Below are 24,926 nucleotides of genomic sequence, written 5' to 3' on the forward strand. Positions count from 1 at the left end.
AACGTTGGTTGGGCCATTTTTAAGCCGAATGCACCATTTCCGGACGGAACATTCACTCGTTTCGTTGTTTCTGTACACGTCGCACGGTTCACGATAAATTTCTATAGGTTTTAGGTTTCTTGTCAACAAAAACCGTATCACAACACCGCACAACTGGCGGGATTTTCGATTGCAGCGCCCATTTCAAATTCTAATAGCGAAAAAGCAGGCGCGCAGAGACGTTCCCGCTGTCACGGATGGATGCCGACTGAGCTGCCGAGTACGCACATACCAAAATATACGCATTCTGCGCGCTCCTAGCGGCGTCAAACGGAAACGTTCCCTGCTTTCTGAATAGCCCTCGTACACCAGGACAATATTCGCCATTTGTACGATCGACTGGATGCCAGAGTCAACACCTACACTGCCTCTCGTTAAGGCTACCTCAGGTACTGATATGGATGTTTCAGCATGGGTCGATACCTGGTAGCTCAGAATTGCTTGGGCTATTGATGTGTTAATGTAATCATTTCATGTACTCCATATGCACTGTTGCAACAATAAATCTTGAATGAATTGGAAACCTCTACAAAGTAGTACTAATTTTTTTTTTCAGCAGCGCATAACCACAACACACTCTCCTGGACGTTTCTGCAACAGTAAATGTCTCCGTTTTGGACAACGCATAAGGCAGTGGTTGCCGCCTACCGGGTAGGTTTCTTAGGCATTCTATAGTGGGTGATTGTCGATAGCGTAGTGGACACTGCAACACATACTGTTACGTGTTTGTACCATTAGGGCGGTAAAGACACTGATCTATGGGTGAAAGCAGCGCCTAACATACACCATAAAACCGTCAGTCAATTAATGCGATTTCATCAGTACTGTGAGCTAGATATGTTACTGTTAGTTTAGATCAACATGTGAGTAATACGGAACATCTTCGTGAACTCGATGAGAATCGTTGCAGGGAAAAGGACATTCTTTCCACAAAACACTTAATGAGAAAATATGAGAGCCGGGATTTGCGGCAGTCTGCACAATGATTCCACTGCCGCCAACGTACATTTCGCATAAGGTTCGCAAAGACAAGATGGAAATTATGGCGAGTATGAATCCATATAGACAATAATTTTTCCCTCACTCTATTTGAGAGCGGAAAAAGACAGGGAACAACTAGTAGTAGAATAAAGTATACTCCACCATGCGCCACATGACAGCTTGCGAAGTATGTATGTAAATGTAGAAGTAGTTATGTTCTAAAATATAGGAGCCATAACCGGAAGCGATATCATGATCACGTGACCAACTTATAGGCATAAAGTTGCCTAGTGTATGGACCAGCATAACATAGTTAAGCAATTTCTCATCTAAATTCTTTAGATGGGCAAGTGCGATACAGGGTATTATTTCGAATTCGGGCAACACACCCCTTACGTACTGAGGTCTTTCTCGAAATGTTCAGCAGCGCTAATGATTGTGCCTAATGCTGGCGTGAGAGGAAGGTTGCATACAAAGTAAGCCTATTACGCTTCTGTTGTGTTCGCTCTGGGCCACTGATATCTGCAAGAGAATATTTTTATCCTGTTGCTATGATTTTTGAGTGTGTGCAAAACAACGTCGTAGGCCTGAAATCCGCAATGCATTTTTCGTGGGGAAGGTAGTACAATTTCTCCAGAGTTGAAATGTCCCTCGCTACCTCCGTGAACTCATCCTGATGATTGGTCAGAAAGTGTTCATAAAACGGTAGACACCGTCTACTTTGGAGTTCCTGTCGTTTGAAAACAGTTTCCTTCTGACGTCAGCGGCAACAGCCTTGCAGTAGTGGATACACCGGTTCCTGTCAGATCACCGGAGTTAAGTGCTGTCGGGCGTGGCCGGCACTTGGATGAGTGACCATCCGGGCCGTCATGCGCTGTTGCCATTTTTCGGGGTGCACTCAATCTCGTAATACCACTTGACGAACTATTCCACCGAATACTAGCGGCTCCGGTCAAAGAAAACCATCATAACGACTGGGAGAGCAGTGTGCTGACCACACGCCCCTCCTATCCACATCCTCATCTGAGGATGACACGGCGGTCGGACGGTCCCGCTGAACCACTTGTGGCCTGAAGATGAGTGCTCTTCTCACACATTAGTTCTGCGTGCATCACACTCGCTCTCTTGTAAGGTGTTAAAATGCTCCATATCTCATCTGGTAGGTGCCCATAATCCTTCCACGTGATAGATTTCTCTTTTAATTCTTTTTGCTGCAGCTCTAAAACTTTATCTTTAAATCTCTTGGCCGATCTGCAGTGTTATATGATTTCACATACTGTTTACGAGTTTGACGGTGATGACAGCAGACTTTCATTCTCCTGCGGTCGTTTAGCTCGAGGACTTTTTTTTTTTTTTTTTTTTTTTAACATACGCTCCAGATGATAGTTGTAACATGGTCTTCCCACCAACCAACTACATCATGAAAGAAACATTTCTGGTTGACCCATGCCTAGTAACGAGTACCGAATCCTAATGCTTCCCACGCTAACTGGAGCAAATATAATTTCTAGTATCCTGTACCAACCTTTTTCGGAACTTTTATGTTTTTAATGATAATAGTTAGGTTGCCAGAGAGGCTGATAGGGATGATATTATAACTTTTGTGTTAGCAGAAGAGCCAACACCGTGTAACGAGTGGAGGCCGAAATGCACGCGTTTTAGTTCAAGCAGGCTAGCGTGAGGAGGGAAGAACTATACTGACGTGAGGTCTGGAACATGATAAGGAATGAGAATTCAGAAAGAGGACATAATTAGTTTGATACTTAACTTTAATACATTAATGATGAACGTCGCTCTTGACGGTACATGATTCACAATATTATCTGTTCAGAATACATTCTTGAAGATAGTTCTCATATTAACTGAATATGGCGCCTTGCTAGGTCGTAGCAAATGACGCAGCCGAAGGCTGTGCTAAACTGTCGTCTCTGCAAATGAGTGCGTATGTAGACAGTGAACCATCGCTAGCAAAGTCGGCTGTACAACTGGGGCGAGTGCTAGGGAGTGTCTCTAGACTAGACCTGCCGTGTGGCGGTGCTCGGTCTGCAATCACTGATAGTGGCGACACGCGGGTCCGACTTATACTAACGGACCGCGGCCGATTTAAAGGCTACCCCCTAGCAGGTGTGGTGTCTGGCGGTGACACCACAATAACCTTGCACAACAACTCCAGTTCCGGTGTAGATTCTTTCAAGCCTTGATGCTGCTGCTGCCGAAATATATGCTTAACAGCAAGAGGCACAACTATAATTTTCATGTTCGGACAACCCATCATGTTTTGCAGTGGACCACAAAAGGGTATTGTGCCGGTTTTAATCTGTCATCCTTAAAATGCAATTTAGCTATTCTCTGTTTCGATACAGAATTTTGATGTGTACTATAACACTTTAACAGGGTCCTGGAATTAGGAAAAAATGTTTCCCCAGATAAAATATAGAACGTATGCATAATACGCATGTCGAGTGTGTTGGCAATCTCCTTCTAGTTTTAGGTATATAATTATAACTGTAAGCGGGTAGAGATATATACCAGTAGACATGTGTAATCACACCTCCATACTTATCAAGAGGGACACTTACTTGTCAATCACATCGCGATTACGGGCAGCATGGGGTTCACGCCTGAGCCTCAGGACGTGCGCTAGCAGTGCATGATGGGTGTTTCAAGCGTCAACTTCGCGTCTCAATATCTCGGGATGTAATCGGAATATTGCGATGCAATCAACGCCATTGTGTATGTCCTTTGTTATGCTATGGATTGCTGAAGAAAAAATATAGGAGGTCCATTTAAAAAAAACATAAATTTGTGTTAAAAAACACATATGCTTTCGTTTTAGAATGTTTACAAATATGTACATTCATGGGCCCTAGTCCTACAATGATACAGGTGAAAGTCGTTTTCCATTATTGTTCCAGAGATATTTTGGGTGGACAAGATAGCTGGGACACCATATATATATAATTCTAATGCTATGCTGGCTGTTCTTTGTGTATTTTACTGTACCAGTTAAAATATACCGCAATTAAACGAAGGGTCTCAGGCCAACGTGCAGCTATTCGTAAAAAAGAACAGTCTTGTAGGTATTTAGTAGACCACGTCTTTCATGGGTGGTGAAGTACATTCCCTTATAATTGCTGCAGATCAATCAGAACCTGGAATATGCTTGAGATCACTCCAGATGCTTACTCCTAGGTGCCGCCGGAGTGGCCGAGCGGTTCTAGGCGCTACAGTCCGGAACCGCGCGACCGCTACGGCGCAGGTTCGAATCCTGCCTCGGGCATGGATGTGTGTGATGTCCTTACGTTAGTTAGGTTTAAATAGTTCTAAGTTCTAGGGGACTGATGACCTCAGAAGTTAAATCCTGTAGTGTTAATAGCCATTTGAACCAACTCCTAGGTATTTTCGGCGTACATTAAATAAACGTTCAAATAAAACAATTATCTGCGTCAGTTACCGTTTTAATTTTACTTCACGACTCGTTTCCATAGTGGAACAATGATATTGTGTTACATATTTGTTAGCTAGATGCAGCCAGTTGTTTCTTTTGTTTTATTTTTAATGTGTTCCAGTGCGCGGAACCCTGCGGCTCGTGAAAAATATACATTTTTAACTTAGTTTTCTCACAGAACACAAAAAAATAACACAAACAAACTAAGGATGATCATTGAAACATATATTGTGGCGCTTTTTCTGTTGCGTGAAAGTGTGAAAGCAGAGCGAGCAGTGAGTGCACCAACTTGTACTACAACCACTGACACAAACAATGTGAGGATGGCAAACAATGAACATTCGATATAAATGTATAGCTGATTTACTTTAACAGTAACCAGGTTCAGTAATGGTGCTTACAGGGCACTTGACAGTGAAGAGAGAATTGGTACGTTGCAAATGCGGGTATTAACAAAATCTACACTACATAAAATAACTTCATAATGTGAGTCTTAACTAAATCCATCACTTCCTCTTTCCTAGCTTCGTAAGTAGTGCACTGTTTTCAGCAGTGGACAAATAATTTTCTTTTTCGCTTTGCGCCCAGATCTCTTGGTCACCAGTCGTCAGTTAACCCAAGGGAAGGAAACCATGAGCGACATCTGTCCATGAACTGTGTAAACTTTGAAACTTCCTGGCAGATTAAAACTGTGTGCCGGACCGCGACTTGAACTCGGAGAATATCTGTGAAGTCTGGAAAGTAGGAGACGAGGTACTGGCAGAACTGAGGCTGTGGGGACGGGTCGTGAGTCGTGCTTGGATAGATAGCCGGCACGGTAGCTCAGCGTAATCGGTCGGAAGGTTAGCAGCCCTCAGCAATAGAAAAAAATTTGAGTGAATAGATCATTGATGAACTTAAATGCGTGTCATGGGACATCCACCCTGAACAAATACAACGAACAATATAGAAAAATAAGACCGACGAAGAAATAAAAAAAAGGGGGTGGGGGAATAGCTCAGTCGGTAGAGCACTTGCCCGTGAAACGCAAAGGTCCCGAGTTCGAGTCTCCGGCTGGCACACAGTTTTAATCTGCCAGGAAATTTCATATCAGCACACACTCCGCTGCAGAGTGAAAACCTCATTCTCTGTAAACTTTGTTCGGTGTGTGATAGTATTTTAAACTATTTGTGTATCATATTTTCTGAGGAAGCAGTTAGGGACCAGCCCAGCATTTACCTACCCCAGCGTGAAAAACCACCTAAAACTCACACTCTGGCTGACTGGTATACCATTAATCCAGCACCCAGACTCGACACGGGTCTGATTCACCTCAACTTCTCTCAAGCAAGCATACAGCATGTTTAGCTGTACGAGCAGGTCACAAGTAAATCAGTCAGTTCAAGCCCCGTAATACAAAGTACTGTGTAAGGCACTTACAAGCTCCAGACCGACTGCCCAATCGGGGCCGATCTCTGGGAGTTTGCCGATCCACCTGACGATGCCACCTTGAGGCAGTCCCGTACCACTGCCCAACCACACGACTCGTTCACCCACCAGAACGGGTGGACGGAACATCCACTTCTCCATCTTATGCCTGTGGATGAAGAAAAACAGAGAAAGTTAAAAGCAGCTGTCTCAGAATCTAGAGTATTATCACAGAGCAGAGAGACATCAGAGACACTGTACCCTTGTAAGTCTATGGAGCACTAGATACGATATCCCTGAAAGAAATTATTATTTATTTGTATATATTGCCATTAACTTTTTGACTTGTTACCTAGATTGTACACACTGTACCGTTGTAAGTCTATGGAGCACTAGATACGATATCCGTGAAATAAATTATTATTTGTTTGTATGTATTGCCATAAGGTTTTTGACTTGTTACCTAGACTGTACAACAGGTAAAATATATTACAGTTATGATGTCACTGATTCGTGGTTAATTTTACAATTACCATCTCATAAAGTTGTTACTTTGATTGCAGCATTTTATGAAAACTCTGTAACTTACGCTAAAAGCTAATTAGGAAAGATACAAAATTAACAACGGTGATTGGTTTTAAGAAGAGAAAATAAAGAAGTCAGGAAAGGTAGAAGCTGTACAGTGTCCCACTGCCAAAGCAGACCAGATATAGAGAGAGGCCTCAGAAAACCTGGATGGCATGTGCTGCCTATGGACCAGATAGACTATTGTAATACGTCATTCAAGGTACAGTGTCTCCGAAACACTACAGTCTCTGTTCCATGCATCTGGTGTTTACTTATAAGTTTATACTCTTTTTGAATGTGTCATTTTGGTATACAGTAACCAGGCACGATCTTAGGACAATTATCTACAGTACACTTCTATCTGTATTTTCTTGTACAATACCTGGTAATAAGTTTATTTAAAATGTTATGTTCTTCTTATTTAAGTTGAAGAAACCCTATGTGTGTGTAATTTACTCTGGCTTTGGCTATACTTGTATGTTCGCATAGTCATGTTAGCTTTTGCTTAGCGTGAAAGGGCCCATTTCACTTGATCTTTAGTTTCATTTATTTTCTGAAAATATTCCAGATCACGAACTAATTTGAAATATTCTGCAATCTTATTTCACTTTTTATCAGTTTCAATTTTCCTTCATCCAGTCTAATCGATTGCCAAAAATATACAGAACCATGCATCTTCTCATCAACTAAATACACTCTTCTGAGCTGAAACATATCCTCACCACAATAGGATAATGGAGCATGCGACACATTCTCTTACATACTGGAACATTTGGAACATTTTCGAACACTCCGGAAAATTCTGGTACTTACTAGAATATTTTTGAATATTTTCGAACCTTCTGGAAGATTCTGTAACATTCTGGAACATTTTCCTACATCCTCGAAAACCCCATAACATTCTGACCGGAATGTTCTAGAACAATCAGGAGCATTTTGACCAGCCTCGGCCATTTCGACACTATATTCTCAGATGTTTCACCAACTTCCTATAAGAAGTCCATTGGTAGGATGCCATCCTTTAACTCATGTTTTTGAACAAAACCCTTGCAGTTCCAAACCGAAACCTTCATAGATGAGGGATGGAGGGCTGCAGGGGGTGATCTGTGGAGTTATAGGGGCACACACAAACAAACAACCCGTGTCTTTATTATATAACGGCAAATCCAGCAATGTTTTGAAACTCGCAAACGAACTCCCTTGGAGTTCCAAACCTATAGGATACTTCCCGTTGAAGCAATGTTTCACAGTACAAGCAAAGCGAAATAATCTGAAAATTGTCGAATTGTAATTATATCACATAAAAAACATCTTTTTGCCATTCTGACATTCGTAGGATTCATCATCTCTCAAAAACATAACAGATGAACATTACTGCATGCAAACATAAAATTTAATTTGTAGTCATGTTTTTGTAAGAAAATAATAAAATATTTCATTACATTTCCTATGACTACAAATGTGAACTGAAGTCCACTGCTCGTTTCTTCTAATCTGAGGAACTACTGTAGAGATTTTGATACGGCCTTGGAATTCCCGGGACCTATATCTTGCCAGTCTCTATATCAAAAACAGCCAAAAATCGTTGAGATTCTCCATTCCCAGTGTATATAAATATACAATGAAGAGCCAAAGAAAGTGGTACAGCAGCCTAAAATATCGCGTGGGCTCCCGAGAGCAAGCAGAAGTGTCGCAACACGCGTGGCATGGACTCAACTAAAGTCTGAAGCAGTGCTGGAGGGAACCGACACCAAGAATCCTGCAGGGCTGTTCATAAATCCGTAAGAGTACGAGGCGGTGCAGATATCTTCTGAACAGCACGTTCCAAAGCATCCCAGACATGCTCAACAATATTCATGCCTGAGGAGTTTGGTGGCTAGCGGGAGTTTTAATCTCAGAAGTATGTTACTGGAGCCACTCTGTAGCAATTCTGGACGTGTGGTGTGCCGCATTGTCCTGCTGGAATTGCCAAAGTCCGTCGGGATGCACAATGGACATGAATGGATGCAGGTGATCAAACAGGATGCTTTCGTACGCGTCACTTGCCAGAGTCGTATCTAGACGTATCAGGGGTCCCATATCACTCCAAACGCACATGCCCCATACCGTTACAGGGCCTTCACCAACATGAACAGTCCCCTGGTGCCATGCAGGGTCCATAGATTCACGAGGTTGTTTCCATACCCGTACAAGTCCATCCGCTCGACACAATTTGAAACGAGACTTGTCCGACCAGGCAACATATTTCCAGTCATCAACAGTCCAATGTCGATGTTGACGGCTCTAGACGACGCATAAAGCTTTGTGTCGTGCAGTCATCAAGGATACACGAATGGGCCTTCGGCTCCGAAAGCCCATATCGATGATGTTTCGTTGAATCTTTCGCACTGAAATCTGCAGCAGTTTGCGGAAGAGTTTTACTTTGTCACGTTCAACGATTCTCTTCAGTCGTCGTTCATCCCGTTGTTGCAGAATGTTTTTCCGGCCTCAGCGACGTCGGAGATTTGGTTTTACCTGATTCCTGGTATTTACGGCACACTCGTGAAATGGTCGTACGGGAAAATCCGCACTTCATCGCTACCTCGGAGATGCTGTATTCCATCGCTCGAGTGCCGACTGTATCACCACGTTAAAACTGACTTAAATCTTGATTACCTGCCATTGTAACAGTAGTAACCTATCTAACAACTCTGTCAGACGGTTGTTGTCTTATACAGGCGTTGGCGTATTCTGCCTATTTACATATCTCTGTATTTTAATACGCATGCCTATACCAGTTTCTTATACGTTTGTACTAAACCCTCAGTGCGCGAGTACTACTCTTGGAGAAACGTTAACACTGTCATCTTGTGAACTGACTACATCAAATTGAGAACAAGAAGTGAATTTAGAGCTAGCTTGCTGTATTTTTAACTAATGTTTACCACTCTTTTTAGGTCTCAATTGCCTCATTCCAGTTTTGCTATCTTACTTTAAAAAACTGATGTAAATGATGTTTATGAATTTATCTTTTGAGCTGCTCGATCCATAATAGTTCTTAAAAAGAGTCAATAAACATGTGAAATGTTCAGTACTTAATTCCTGAGATACAGTATGGCTAAAACACTCTTAAATGTTCTTTTTTATAGGAAAAGAGTTAAAATAGACTAAGTAAGTAGATTTTCTAGAATGTGTGTTGTCTAATACGTAATCTGAAAAGTGAGATAATACATCGAATGAAATGATTAAAAATGCCACAGACTGACTATGGTAATACTTCAGAAGATAGACCCATTCAAAAAAGCAGACGACCGCACTCTTTTTCTCATTACAGCAAGATAACTAACATCTTTTAAGGTATTAGAGAGGCAGTCCGAAGATTAGTTTTTTTCATTGCTTAATTAGCTCCGTCGACTCAGGTGAAACGTGTGATCAGGATATGCCACTTTTTTTCTATGACTTGCACTTACACTTTTTGGGTTTTAATTTGAAAAAAAATTGATTTCCATACTATAGTTCATGCATAGCTCGCAGTTTTTTTTTTATTTAAAATCAAAAAGCTTCCCCATCTGAGTGAGAGTAGTGGACATCTAACTTACCTTTCCCATTTCTTTCACACTCATGTACTGGAGTTCTAAGCAATTATCCAACTTCATATGTAAATGTTTGTGTCAAATTCCGTTGCAGTTTCTTACTTCGTCCATTACGAGTCACTACATTCACATAACACGACCATATTAAACAGGGATGTCAGAAACAGTCTGAAAAGATTGTAAGGGTGTTTCAGGGTAGGTTGTGATAAGAAATAACTGTTAAGAAAAAAATTCGATACGTAGCGCCGGTTCCGAGTTAATTAGCATTGAATTTAGTCTATCAGGCCATTGCGCACACCAATTCAAGTGACTTCCAGAGACGGTGTTGTCATATGTGTTCCGCACTTGATTTCCTAAATCCGAAGACAAGAGCGATACAAAAATTGGACATGGGATGTCAGTAAGGATCGAACCCGACCCAAAGGTTGAGCAGTCTCGTGCGCTATCATCCACACATATATTGCACCTGGTGGGTCTGTCGAATTTGTGCGCGTAACGGCCTAATTGGCAAACTTTAATGGTAATTCACTCCGAAACGGCGCAACGAATCAAAAATTTTTCTTAACTATTAATTCTCAGTACAGTCTAGCCTACAACACCTTTGCAAACTTTTTAGCCAGTTATCGACCACCCTCCGTTGCTTGCTCAACTTTTCTTGAGGACTGCCCCTCGAACCGCTCAGAATTAATCGAAAGGATTCGGAAGTTTTCGTGACGCTTGCCAATCTACACGAGCGGAAATTAACAAGAGGAAGGCCTCAGAAACGCCAGCCGATTCGGATCATATTTGGCAGGTCGCTTATGTGCAAACTAAAGTGAAAGACTCAAAATAAATTGGCTCAGCATAGAAAATTACGCATAAAGATTAAGACATGCAGAATTGATGAAAACGTTATATAATTGAAAATTGAGCATTTTCATCAATATTTATGGGGTCCGTAAACGCGTATCTTCCTAGAAATCGAGAAAAGAATCTTTTCCGATTTCTGTCTCATGTTATTTGTGTGATCGTTCCAATTTAATTATTTCGAAATTGTAATTCCCATGTATTTACCTGAATTGACAGCCTTTAGACTTGTGTCATTTATCATGTTTGAAATTTAACGGATTTCTTTTAGTACGCATGTGGATTATCTCATATTTTTCCTTACTCAGAGACAATTGCCGCTTCTCGCACGGTACAGCCATCGAGTCTAAGTTGGTCTTCATTTTCTAATGACTTTACTACAAGGTAAAAAGACAGAATCCTCTGCAAAAAATCTAAGGGGGCTGCTCAGATTGCCTCCTAAATCGTTTATATAGAACAGATTAGAAGAACGCTATTCGTTTTTCAGTTGACACACCCAACACGAGTTCGCCGTACTACTATAGTGCTACAGCTGTTACATCAGTGATGTTGGCAACAGTGATAAAGATAAGAGAGTCGACAGAAAACGTGGCGGCAAGAACTAGGGAGCCGAAACTCAACCTAGCATATACAACTTACGTATAGACTTCGTGCCACTTCTCGCTCATGGCGAGCTTCGCAACCTGATAGTCACTGTGTGTGTTCAACAGGCAAAATGTAATCTCATATTGATTACAACTAATAACTGCCATACTTTAAGAGAACTACTTTAAACTCACAAAAAAATTATTCTTTTTGTTGGGGCGAGGGAATGAGAGGGGTCAATCTATGTTCCTGTACGAGAGGCAGTTCTAGCTGCTGGATATATGAGGAAAGTAGCTTCAATGACACTATTTTGCTTAGTTATCATCGGTGAATGGGTAGTATTCTAGGCACAAGCCAATAAGCCATATATTCAACTTTCCTGTTTTCTGTAAAACCCACAGCGAGGTGGAAAACAAAACAGCACGATGTGTGTATACAATTATTGTTTGAAAATATACATGGTAGTCAGATGCACTCGGAAAAGCTTGTAAGAGTATTGAAAGGTAGGTTGTACGGAGAAATAATTGTTAAGAAGAAATTCGACACGAGTGCCGTTTCTGAGTTCATTGCCACTGAAGTTAGCCAATCAGGCCGTTGCGAGCGCAACCTCAAGCGACCCGCCAGAGATGGTGCCGCCAAACTTATTCTTCGTTTGATATCCTAAAACTGAAGAAGAGAGCGATACAGAAAATGTAAATTGGACGGTAATAAGTATCGAACGCGAGCCAAAGGCTGAGCAGCTTCGTGCGCTATCATCTACACTACGATAAAAACAGACTCGAACTGTATATGGAATGGCGCTTGCCTTGGTTAACTTCAATGGTAATTAACTCGGAAACAGCTCAACGTATCGATTTTTTTTCTTAACAGTTATTTCTCAGCACAACCTACTCTGCAATATCCTTACAAGCTATTCAGAGTCTTTTTAAACACCTTGTGTATAAGAAGAAGGAAGATACACTTGGAGCGACAAAGAAACTGATAAAGGCATGGGTATTCAAATACAGAGATACGTAAATAGGCAGAGTACGAGGCTGCGGTCGACATCGACTGTATAAGACAACAAGCCTCTGGCGCAGTTCTTATATCGGTTACTGTTCCTACAATGGCAGGTTATCGAGATTTAAGTGAGTTTGAAAGTGGTGTTATAGTCAGCGCACGAACGGTGGGACACAGCACCTACGAGGTAGTGGGGATTTTCCTTCACGACTATTTGACGAGTGTACCGTGAACAGCAGGAATCCGATAAAACCTCAAATCTACATCGTTGCGACCGGAAAAAAGATCGTGCAAGAATGGGGCCCACGAACACTGAAAAGAATCGTTCAAAGTGACAGAAGCGCAATCCTTCCGCAAATTTCTGCAGATTTCATTGCTGGGCCACCAACAAGTGTCAGGGTGCGACCCATTCAATGAAACATCATCGATATGGGCTTTCGGAGCTGAAGGACCACTCGTCTATTCTTGGTGACTGCACAACCCAAAGCTTTACGCGTCGCCTGGGCCCATCAACACCGACATTGGACTGTTGATGACTGAAAACATGTTGCCTGGTCGGACAAGTCTCGTTTCAGATTGTATCGAGTGGATGGACGTGTACGGGTATCGAGACAACCTCACGAATCCATGGAGCCTGTATGTCAGTAGGGGATCAGTAGGGGACTTTTGGGGATTTTTCAAGCTGGAGGAACCTCTGTAACGGTGTGGGGCGTGTGCAGCCGTAGTGATATGGGACCCCTGATACGTCTATATACGACTCTGACAGGTGACACGTACTAAGCATTCTGTCTGATCATCTGCATCCATTAATGCCCATTGTGCATTCCGACGGACTTTTGCAATTCCCGCAGGACAATGCGACATCCCACACGTCTAGAATTGCTACAGTGTGGCTTCAGGAACACTCTTCTGAGATTAAACACTTCCTCTGGCCACCAAGCTCCGCAGACATTGAGCATATCTGGGATGTCTTGAACGTGCTGTTCAGAAGAGATCTCCACGCCCTCGTACTCTTACGGATTTATGGACAGCCCTGCAGGATTCATGGTATCAGTTCCCTCCAGCAGTACTCCAGACATTAGTCGAGTCCATGCCACGTCGTGTTGCGGCACTCCTGCGTGCTCGCGGAGCCACTACGCGATATTAAGCAGGTGTACCTGTTTCTTTGGCTCTTCAGTGTATATGGAACACGACAATTTGTCTAATGGTTTACAGTTGAAAATGACTGTGAGAAAGAAATCGAAATCATACATTTTTACAGCTCAGCATTTTCTTTCTCGCAGTCGTTTTTAACAGAAACCATGTTCCTTGGCAGGCCCTTGTGGCCGAGCGCTTCAGTCCGGAACCGCGCTGCTGCTACGGTCGCGGGTGCAAATCCTGCCTCGGGCATGGCTGTGTGTGATATCCTTAGGTTAGTTAGGTTTAAGTAGTTCTAAGTCTAGGGGGCTGATGACCTCAGATGTTAATTCCCATAGTCCTTAGAGCCATTTGAAACGTTCCGTGTCGTTTAAAAAGTAGGGTATCGTGTAAACATTTGAGGTAAATCGGTCTAGTGCTTTTCGAGACTTTGGTAACAACGTTAAACAACGACTTGTTTTTAAATAGCAGCATAGAAGACAGAGATAATGATTTTATTCACTGCGACAAGCATGTTTCAAGCATCTAATAGCTATGACTAGTAATGAAATGATAGGTACTTTACCCTGAAACTGACTAATGAAGCTACAAACTGCGAAAGAATCAAACCTTTTAAACCGAATAGTTTCTGAAAGACTGAGAGCAGAACATTCCGCAGCGCATGGGATGTAACGGCACTGCTGCACCGTGACTAGCACATTCTGTGTGTACCGCCAGGCGCATATAACTGCACTGGACAGAGCAGCTAGCTGGCATACAGATTACTAGGTTGTTTGTTTCCACAGCAAGACCTATTGCCAGTGGCGGCTCGTGAGTACACATTCTGCGTGTTCACAAATTTTTAAATTTAGATAAATATGAGAAAGGAAATTAATAGCATCTGTTGTATAACAGTTATGGCTATCAAAGTATTTATAGAACTGCACCCACTAATAATAATAACAGTAATAATAATAATAATCACAATAGTAATAATACAGAATACCCCAGAAGAAGACATGACAATGTAGCAAAAATAATACATGAACAACTTGCCATACAACATAAACTAATAAAACAACACGTTCCCACATACAACATGCACCACAAAATGTACTGGAGAATGATGAATACAAATTATACTGGAACAGAACCATTATAACAGGTAAAACAACACCACATAACAAACCTGACATCATACTCACCAATAAAAAGAAGAAATTAACACAACTAATCGAAATATTGATATCCAATACAACAAATATACATAAGAAAACAGGAGAAAAAAAATTGAAAAATACATCCAACTGGATGAGGAAGTCAAGGACATGTGGCATCAGGATAAAGTTGACATTATATCAATTATACTGTCAACTACAGGAGTCATACCACACAATATCCACCAGTACATCAATCCAATACGGCTACATCCAAATGTATATATACAACTACAGAAATCTGTAATTATTGATACATGTTAAACTACCCGAAAGTTCCTAAATGCGATGTAACATATACCGTACGGTTAAAAGGAAGTCACGCTTGATCAAGGTCCGCATCACTTTCCATTTTTAACCTGACATAACGTCTGAGAAAGGAAAGAAGTAATAATAATAAAAAAATAATATGCATAACTTGTCTAAAAAAGAAAGCCTTTTTTAATTTTGTTGTTATGTACTCAATTAAGTATAGTTTCAGGCAAGAACGAAATAATGTTTAAAATTTCGCTGTTCTCCGTTTCGCATTTTGTGTAAGAGGAAGTTTTCAAGCTTTTTATTTTTTTTTGGACAAATGTACAAGATCCCTAACACATTTATATGTATTAGTTAACGATTAACTTCCGGGCTGAAAATCAGACATTGCACTCACACATCTTATGCTTATTATACACTTCTTTCTTGAATGTTTGCTTGTAGTCACGCTTATTTGATGTCACAATTTCCTCAATCAACTAATCTGGTCTGGGAATTCCTAGCTACTTTGCGGCTAACTTTTCCTGGTAGTTTTCTTTTCTAATAACGCTTAAAAAAATTCAACAGCTTTCATGCTGACATCAGACACGAAAGCTGATTTCTGCACTGTAGACAACCAACTCCAAACACAAACTACCGTTTGTGGACCTGATTACATTCAAGTAGTACTGTGTGCTAACATGGTCACTCGATTGGAACACAAATGAGGCTCTGAGAAACACGAGGGCCGAAGGCACACCGTCGCTGATTCCACATTTAAGTGAATAGCAGGGAAACCAGTGAGACAGCTGTTCGTGAATATTCACATATATACTATGGGTTTCCAGCACAGATAAACCTGACCCACCATAAATTCAACAGATGTCAAAAGCATGGATAAATGCTACAGTCCAGTCTCACAATCAACGATGATGGACTTTATGGTTCTCGGCGCCTCAAATGGATTACTGCATGATAAAATCCAAAACTTAGTATACTCTATCTCATTCATAATCCCACAAAACAGATTTCTCTATCAATATAACATATTTTGAGGTCCGATCTAATTTTACTATATAGTGAGTGAACCGGCATATCTGAAGAGTGTGCTACTGCCGAGCGAACGGAGATAAAATCTGCTGCAGTGTGCTATCATCTGGTGGCATTGAAGTAAACTTATAGTAAAATGGTGATAGCTGCGCTGTGCTACCAACTGTTCTAGTTGAAATAAACTTTTAGTAAAATGTTTACTGTGCACGTTGTTTATCAAATTCGTACGTATTTCGCCCATACGGCAATTGCGTCAAATCAGTCGCGCATACGCTAAAGCTCCTTAAAATGTACACAACTGAAGATGTGCGCACGACCCTGAGAGGAGTAGCAGTGTAGCGTAGCGCGGTATATTTAGTGCCATGTATTTTAGATTACCTCATCTACATTATGTTTAACAGCATTCAAACAAAAAAAATAACTTATAAATCTGCAAGGTAATCATGTGCTCTTATGCTCTTATACAATAGCCGCCACTGCCTGCTACCAAATTAAAATTGAAGCCAAAGAGAGTGTAAAGAGAGCAATGAGAGAAGTGGTCAGTGAAAGCAAAACAGAAAATCCAACGAAATTATGGTCTTATACACTCCTGGAAATGGAAAAAAGAACACATTAACACCGGTGTGTCAGACCCACCATACTTGCTCCGGACACTGCGAGAGGGCTGTACAAGCAATGATCACACGCACGGCACAGCGGACACACCAGGAACCGCGGTGTTGGCCGTCGAATGGCGCTAGCTGCGCAGCATTTGTGCACCGCCGCCGTCAGTGTCAGCCAGTTTGCCGTGGCATACGGAGCTTCATCGCAGTCTTTAACATTGGTAGCATGCCCCGACAGCGTGGACGTGAACCGTATGTGCAGTTGACTGACTTTGAGCGAGGGCGTATAGTGGGCATGCGGGAGGCCGGGTGGACGTACCGCCGAACTCCTCAACACGTGGGGCGTGAGGTCTCCACAGTACATCGATGTTGTCGCCAGTGGTCGGCGGAAGGTGCACGTGCCCGTCGACCTGGGACCGGACCGCAGCGAGGCACGGATGCACGCCAAGACCGTAGTATCCTACGCAGTGCCGTAGGGGACCGCACCGCCACTTCCCAGCAAATTAGGGACACTGTTGCTCCTGGGGTATCGGCGAGGACCATTCGCAACCGTCTCCATGAAGCTGGGCTACGGTCCCGCACACCGTTAGACCGTCTTCCGCTCACGCCCCAACATCGTGCAGCTCGCCTCCAGTGGTGTCGCGACAGGCGTGAATGGAGGGACGAATGGTGATGTGTCGTCTTCAGCGATGAGAGTCGCTTCTGCCTTTGTGCCAATGATGGTCGTATGCGTGTTTGGCGCCGTGCAGGTGAGCGCCACAATCAGGACTGCATACGACCGACGCACACAGGGCCAACACCCGGCATCATGGTGTGGGGAGCGATCTCATACACTGGCCGTACACCTCTGGTGATCGTCGAGGGGACACTGAATAGTGCACGGTACATCCAAACCGTCATCGGACCCATCGTTCTACCATTCCTAGACCGGCAAGGGAACTTGCTGTTCCAACAGGACAATGCACGTCCGCATGTATCCCGTGCCACCCAACGTGCTCTAGAAGGTGTAAGTCAACTACCCTGGCCAGCAAGATCTCCGGATCTGTCCCCCATTGAGCATGTTTGGGACTGGATGAATCGTCGTCTCACGCGGTCTGCACGTCCAGCACGAACGCTGGTCCAACTGAGGCGCCAGGTGGAAATGGCATGGCAAGCCGTTCCACAGGACTACATCCAACATCTCTACGATCGTCTCCATGGGAGAATAGCAGCCTGCACTGCTGCGAAAGGTGGATATACACTGTACTAGTGCCGCCATTGTGCATGCTCTGTTGCCTGTGTCTATGTGCCTGTGGTTCTGTCAGTGTGATCATGTGATGTTTCTGACCCCAGGAATGTGTCAATAACGTTTCCCCTTCCTGGGACAATGAATTCACGGTGTTCTTATTTCAATTTCCAGGAGTGTATGTAATCAGTTTACTTTTAGACGTAAGCTACTCAGGTGCTAAGTGATCATAGTGACATCGAAACGAAAAATGATACAGAGACGGCTAACTTGCTGAAATCAATTTTACAATTTTGGACTGGATATCATTAAAAGAAAGGCGTTTTTCGTTGCGACGGAATCTTCTCACGAAATTCCAATCACCAACTTTCTCCTCCGAATGTGAAAATATTTTGTTGACACCGACCTACATTGGGAGATACAATCGCCATAATGAAATAATGGAAATCAGAGCTCGCACGGAAAGATATAGGTGTTCGTTCTTTCCGCGCGGTATACGAAATTGGAATAATAGAGAATTGTGAAAGTGGTTCGATAAACACTCTGCCAGGCACTTAAATGTGATTTGCAGAGTATCCATGTAGGTGTAGAATAATTGTTCCCTTATATTGTTGACGTCTTTGTTGTGGAAATGTGGAAGCAGTCCTCTGATTAACTTCTAACCACGGACAAGTTCTTCCTGCCTTAAATCGTGTCATGAATAACAAAATGACAGATATTGAGACATGTGTGCGTAGAATAAAATCAATTAAAATCGCTCAACACACTGCAGAAACCTGGTTCTCTATAGATTATGTGAAAGTAGCATTTTATCGCAGGACTCTGCAAGAATGAAGTGTTCCAAGCGAGTGGAAAAAGGGACACATGATTCCTATTTTCAAGAGGGTCTTAGGAAAGACGGAAATAATTGTTCCATTATACTGTTGACGCCAGTGATTTAGATTTATGGAAGCAATCCTCTGATTGACTTCTAACCACTGGCCAGTTCTTCTATAAAGGATTCTGTACAGGGAAAGCAATGTATGATCACACAAACTCAGTACTGATGGAATTAAACAAGAAGTATTACCACGCTATCATCTTCTCTGATCTTGACAACATCTTCGACCGTGCAGATAATAAAATATCCATATAATCGAAACAAAGTTAAAGAATACCTTAATAACCAATTCTTCTATGATTTTTCAGAATTTCGGATTGGTGTATGCAAATTCCGCTTAACACTAATGCAACATATTAAGATCTTCTGATGCAAATGTTGAAAGAGAAGCAGAGTTCTTCTTTCTCGAAATAAATGTATTTAATCAGAAACTTTTAATTGGCGTAATCTATAAATTACCCAAAGTCGGTGCTTTATCATCCTTTAAAGTCAGCTTTGTCTTCGCTTGTCTCGTAGTACGAACATGCAATCGTTACAGAAGATGCAATTATAACCCTGCAATTAAAATATCGCTCTGCAAAGATTTTAAGGAGACTGTTTCATTCTAACGATATGAGTAGTGTACCACTGGATCCTACCAATCGCACGCCACACCCTGAAAGACGAAAACAAAGAAAGAGAGCAGATACAGTAATTCATGGCATACTTCTGCTCAAGAACTTTCTGTTCATCATGTGGTAATCTTAATGTACTCATTGCAGATCACCAGAGAAAAACCTCATCTGACAACCTACAGAAACATAAAGCAAGTTAACTATATCTCCTACAGAGGGACTGTTAAGCTATCCCGTAGCAGGATATAAGAAATGAGCCGACATTAGACGGTAAAGTCATGGAATTAAGTCGCAGACGTATAGGATTATACACTCCTGGAAATTGAAATAAGAACACCGTGAATTCATTGTCCCAGGAAGGGGAAACGTTATTGACACATTCCTGGGGTCAGAAACATCACATGATCACACTGACAGAACCACAGGCACATAGACACAGGCAACAGAGCATGCACAATGGCGGCACTAGTACAGTGTATATCCACCTTTCGCAGCAGCTGTGGAATGGCTTGCCATGCCATTTCCACCTGGTGCCTCAGTTGGACCAGCGTTCGTGCTGGACGTGCAGACCGTGTGAGACGACACTTCATCCAGTCCCAAACATGCTCAATGGGGGACAGATCCGGAGATCTTGCTGACCAGGGTAGTTGAATTACACCTTCTAGAGCACGTTGGGTGGCACGGGATACATGCGGACGTGCATTGTCCTGTTGGAACAGCAAGTTCCCTTGCCGGTCTAGGAATGGTAGAACGATGGGTTCGATGACGGTTTGGATGTACCGTGCACTATTCAGTGTCCCCTCGACGATCACCAGAGGTGTACGGCCAGTGTAGGAGATCGCTCCCCACACCATGATGCCGGGTGTTGGCCCTGTGTGCCTCGGTCGTATGCAGTCCTGATTGTGGCGCTCACCTGCACGGCGCCAAACACGCATACGACCATCATTGGCACAAAGGCAGAAGCGACTCTCATCGCTGAAGACGACACATCACCATTCGTCCCTCCATTCACGCCTGTCGCGACACCACTGGAGGCGGGCTGCACGATGTTACGATGTTGGGGCGTGAGCGGAAGACGGCCTAACGGTGTGCGGGACCGTAGCCCAGCTTCATGGAGACGGTTGCGAATGGTCCTCGCCGATACCCCAGGAGCAACAGTGTCCCTAATTTGCTGGGAAGTGGCGGTGCGGTCCCCTACGGCACTGCGTAGGATCCTACGGTCTTGGCGTGCATCCGTGCGTCGCTGCGGTCCGGTCCCAGGTCGACGGGCACGTGCACCTTCCGCCGACCACTGGCGACAACATCGATGTACTGTGGAGACCTCACGCCCCACGTGTTGAGGAGTTCGGCGGTACGTCCACCCGGCCTCCCGCATGCCCACTATACGCCCTCGCTCAAAGTCCGTCAACTGCACATACGGTTCACGTCCACGCTGTCGCGGCATGCTACCAGTGTTAAAGACTGCGATGGAGCTCCGTATGCCACGGCAAACTGGCTGACACTGACGGCGGCGGTGCACAAATGCTGCGCAGCTAGCGCCATTCGACGGCCAACACCGCGGTTCCTGGTGTGTCCGCTGTGCCGTGCGTGTGATCATTGCTTGTACAGCCCTCTCGCAGTGTCTGGAGCAAGTATGGTGGGTCTGACACACCGGTGTCAATGTGTTCTTTTTTCCATTTCCAGGAGTGTATGACAAACTCGTCCCTAACGTTCGTTCAAAGTAAAGAGAGCTCCTGCTCCATGCGTGAGTACAGAACTACACCGTATATTTGATACACGTCATAGTTCACATACAAGATTCAAGTGAAAACCAACTCCTGAATTATTAAGTACACAGAAAACCGCGAAAAAAAGCGAAGCTAAATGTTTGCAATCCCAAAATCAGGCATGACAGCTCTTTTGTATGTCAAGTCCGGCAGCACTGTGGATAAAACTGTGTAGCTTTGGCATGGGAAAAGCAAAATCTGATACTGTTCAAGACTCTGCAGCAATTAAACAATTTTTTCTCAAAAGCACTCATTTCTCGAGTTGCGATAAATTATCAGCCACAAGATAACACCTTCTCAACTGACATGTGTTACCATTAGAACATATTTCTACGCACACAGTAGAAAAGCAATCACGAGAATCTCTTCTGAGGATGGATAGAAGTAATGATGGAGTGAGCATAGGTATAATTAAAAACTTTGTTGATACTACTAACCAATTCTCATAGACATCATCAATCTTTCCCTTGTTAGTGATACATGTTGTACTGAGTGGAAACAAGCTTAATTCAACAAATAGACATCATCAACTTTCCCTTGTTAGTGATACATGTTGTACTGAGTGGAAACAAGCTTAATTCAACAAATACCCAAGAATGATGAGAATGACAACCCAAAATCACCAGGTGACTTTACGCCAGTCAGCATATTACCCGCACTCTCTAAAGCCTTGGAGTACATTGTTCATGAACAATAACGGATTACATCAAAACTTACAACATTCACGACAGATATCAATCATGCTTCCGAAAATACCTGCATTGATCAAAGTGCCTGATGGATCAAATATGCCATGACAGTTATGAAGATACCACTTTAACAGCACTTTATTTCTGGGAGGATTTTGATAAGGTTGATTTCAGTATATTAATTCTTAAAATGAAATAGCTGAACATCTCAAACAGTGCAGTACTCTGGTTCAAATGCTATCTCATAAAAAAAAGGCAATGAGTCATCTGTAAACTGGAGAAGTGATAAGGTAGAAGTGTGGTCTCTGGAATCCGCAGGCTTCCAGCCTTGGTACATTTATTTTGTCGTTCAATATCAATGACATGTCATCTATGATTCTCTCTTGTAATTACCACTTATATGCTGACGATACCCAGAACATTGTTGCTGCTGTATCACGTACGAATGGCAATCTTTGTTAGGTATCACAATGGGCACAAAACCTATGTTTTAAAATAAATTCCAAGAAGTTATAGAAATTTTATCAGAGACCATTTCCATGAAACACTTTCTTCAACATTTTTAATCGGCGCCCAATTACTGCTTCGAAAAATAGTATAAGACGTTGACCTTGAAGGACCATCTAAACTGTGAAAAACAAACTTACAGAATGCATAAAATCTCCCTTGTGGCTTAGTGCAATCCAGAAATTAAGAAAAATATTCCCACCTTAAATTAAGAAAAAAATTCCAGTATTTAGCCCTCCCAAATTCTTATGACTGATGTAGTTCATCGTGGCAGAAATAGTGAAAAACCTGACAACTAGAACTAAGTAATGAATTCTTGCGTGAATATATGTGCAACATTTGGTTGTTTGATATCAGTTCTTCCTACACTTAGTTAGGTTGGATGGGAAGGGATAAGCGACGTGATTCTCACACACTTCGTTTACTTCATCGGTTTCGTAGTCATTAATGTTCTCAGTACCTCTCCTTACATATCAAATACCAATCATTATTTCACAACAGCAATACCAGAACCGGCATGTGCAGCATCTTGACTGTACCTTTGCACAACACTACACCTTTTTCCATGTCCTCCTTCATTACAGCCATACAACTATGGAATAAACTACAGTGTAACTTGCACCTTATCCAAGACCACGCTGCTTACCCTATTATTACTTGCTCTTCCTCTGACCACTCAAGTTGATCTCCACATCGGTTCCTTCTGCACTATAGACGTGTCTATCCACATTTGACAAGAATATCATAAGGAAATTGCTTAACATTAGTAAGAGTGACATTTCTTAAATTCTACATATTCGTTACACTATGTGTCATTATTATTATTAACAAGGTGATTCAGAATTTGTTATGCAGTTATAGTTCTTGTAGAAGGTTATCAGAACAGCAATATTGGGTAATAAATCCATCTCTGTATATGCGCCGTTTGGAAGATAACGACTTTGAAAGGATGTCAAAAGATACACCGCACATGCGTCAAATGACATTTGCCTGCATGAACTATACAACACATGCTTGATGTGGCGACCCACAGTTCCGTTGCAGAAAGTGTACTTGTGAACAGTGTTCACATACACTAAGTCCAAAAGTTCTAGAATGTCCTGAAAGACCTCTGCTACAGTTATTACACTGGCAAGGAGACTTTCCTGTGACTCCATAGGAGTCTTGTAAACAACACTCTTCATCAGCTCTACAGGTATAAGTCCAGAGTTCTTAAGTCTGACCATCTTGAAGTCCGACAAATCGGTACAGCACTACTCATATACCTGTCCCCGAATGTTTGGTGAAGTGATGATGGATATCGCGTGAAAAGTGGCTGGCATACCATCATGTTGGAACCACATCGTATGACGGATATGTAATGGCACGTCCTGCAAATGCTGCCAAGTGACTGTGACCTATTAGACAGGGAAGTAGAATACACAGACCAAGCAGATAACCACTGATAACACCACCCACACATTAATACCAAAATAATATTAATATCCAATTGGGATATGTGGCATGTGGGCTTTCCTCATTCCAAATGCAGGTGTCATGATGGTTATGAAGACCCTCATCTGTGAAATTTACTTCATGAGTGAAAGGAATGGTCTGAGGAAAGTCTGGAATGTCAACACAATGGTGTAGGCACCATGTTCAGTAATCGGCACTTGGCGCAAAATCTGCTGGATCCACAGTGGTGGTATGGGCGAAGTTTCTGTTCATGGTGAAATTACCAGATATCTCTCTGGGATGTATCCATAAAACCTGCGATGTTGCAGGCGCTCATTGACAGCTTCTGATCGACCAGTCAGACGACTTCTTCCACCACTTCAGTAGTGCAGTGCGTGTGGCCACTACAGTTGGCCCATTAGCCTTGTAGGTGTCAGTTTCCTGAAGGCGTTGTTCCAATCTTGAAAAAATTGGCATGTGATAGACAGGCGCAACTCAGAAATCATTCTTGATACAGCCGTTGTGCTAGTCGATAGTTTTGTCCACTTCCACCATACATGAGCAACATGTCAGTGTACTTCAGAAACGTGTACTCTGCCCTTCTGTAATACACCATCTTTCTCAGTCACACAGTGGCAACTGATGTACATGTGCCCATTATACAAGACATCATGTGACAGAGGACACCAACCTCTGTCAATCTGTTTGTACTCCATCATTCAGAGTCGTTTATTTTTCAAATGGCGAATTTCTGGTCATGTGTTTAGTACCAGATATTGCCGTCCTGAGTCCCCCTGTAGCACCTACAACTGTGTAATTGGAATTCTGAAACGCCCTTTACGTTACCTGTGTACCATACAGATTCTAATGTTTACTCACGAAGACAGTTTGGCTAGATGTAACAGAGGGCCTGAAGGCCTTAACCTTGGCAGGTGAAATAAATAAATGTTATATGGAGAGTCACATAAGATGTAACAACTCTTATTTCATAAATGATTCAAGAGGGATATAAACCGAATATCGAGGCAAATATGCTATATTTTAAATGGAACGATATTTTTAACAATACTGAGAAGCTCTCAAAAGAAGAGAGTAGTTATCAGGGACCTGTTCAAGGGCAGGGACAGGTACCTTGCACATCTGATGAT

At 42.6% G+C, this 24,926-nt stretch overlaps 1 protein-coding gene across 2 annotated transcripts in view; it reads right to left on the reverse strand.

The window, feature by feature from the left end:
• Positions 1-24,926, reverse strand: part of LOC126272279 (uncharacterized) — a 424,623-nt gene that overhangs the window by 340,185 nt on the left and 59,512 nt on the right. For both annotated transcript variants that reach the window (XM_049975032.1, XM_049975031.1), the window contains exon 2: positions 5,888-6,044. In XM_049975032.1, coding sequence (XP_049830989.1) covers positions 5,888-6,037 — 150 coding nt within the window. In that variant the 5' untranslated portion in view covers positions 6,038-6,044. The remainder of the gene's footprint in view (positions 1-5,887; positions 6,045-24,926) is intronic.

Source organism: Schistocerca gregaria, chromosome 5 (genome assembly GCF_023897955.1).
Source record: "Schistocerca gregaria isolate iqSchGreg1 chromosome 5, iqSchGreg1.2, whole genome shotgun sequence".
Classification (NCBI taxonomy): domain Eukaryota; kingdom Metazoa; phylum Arthropoda; class Insecta; order Orthoptera; family Acrididae; genus Schistocerca; species Schistocerca gregaria.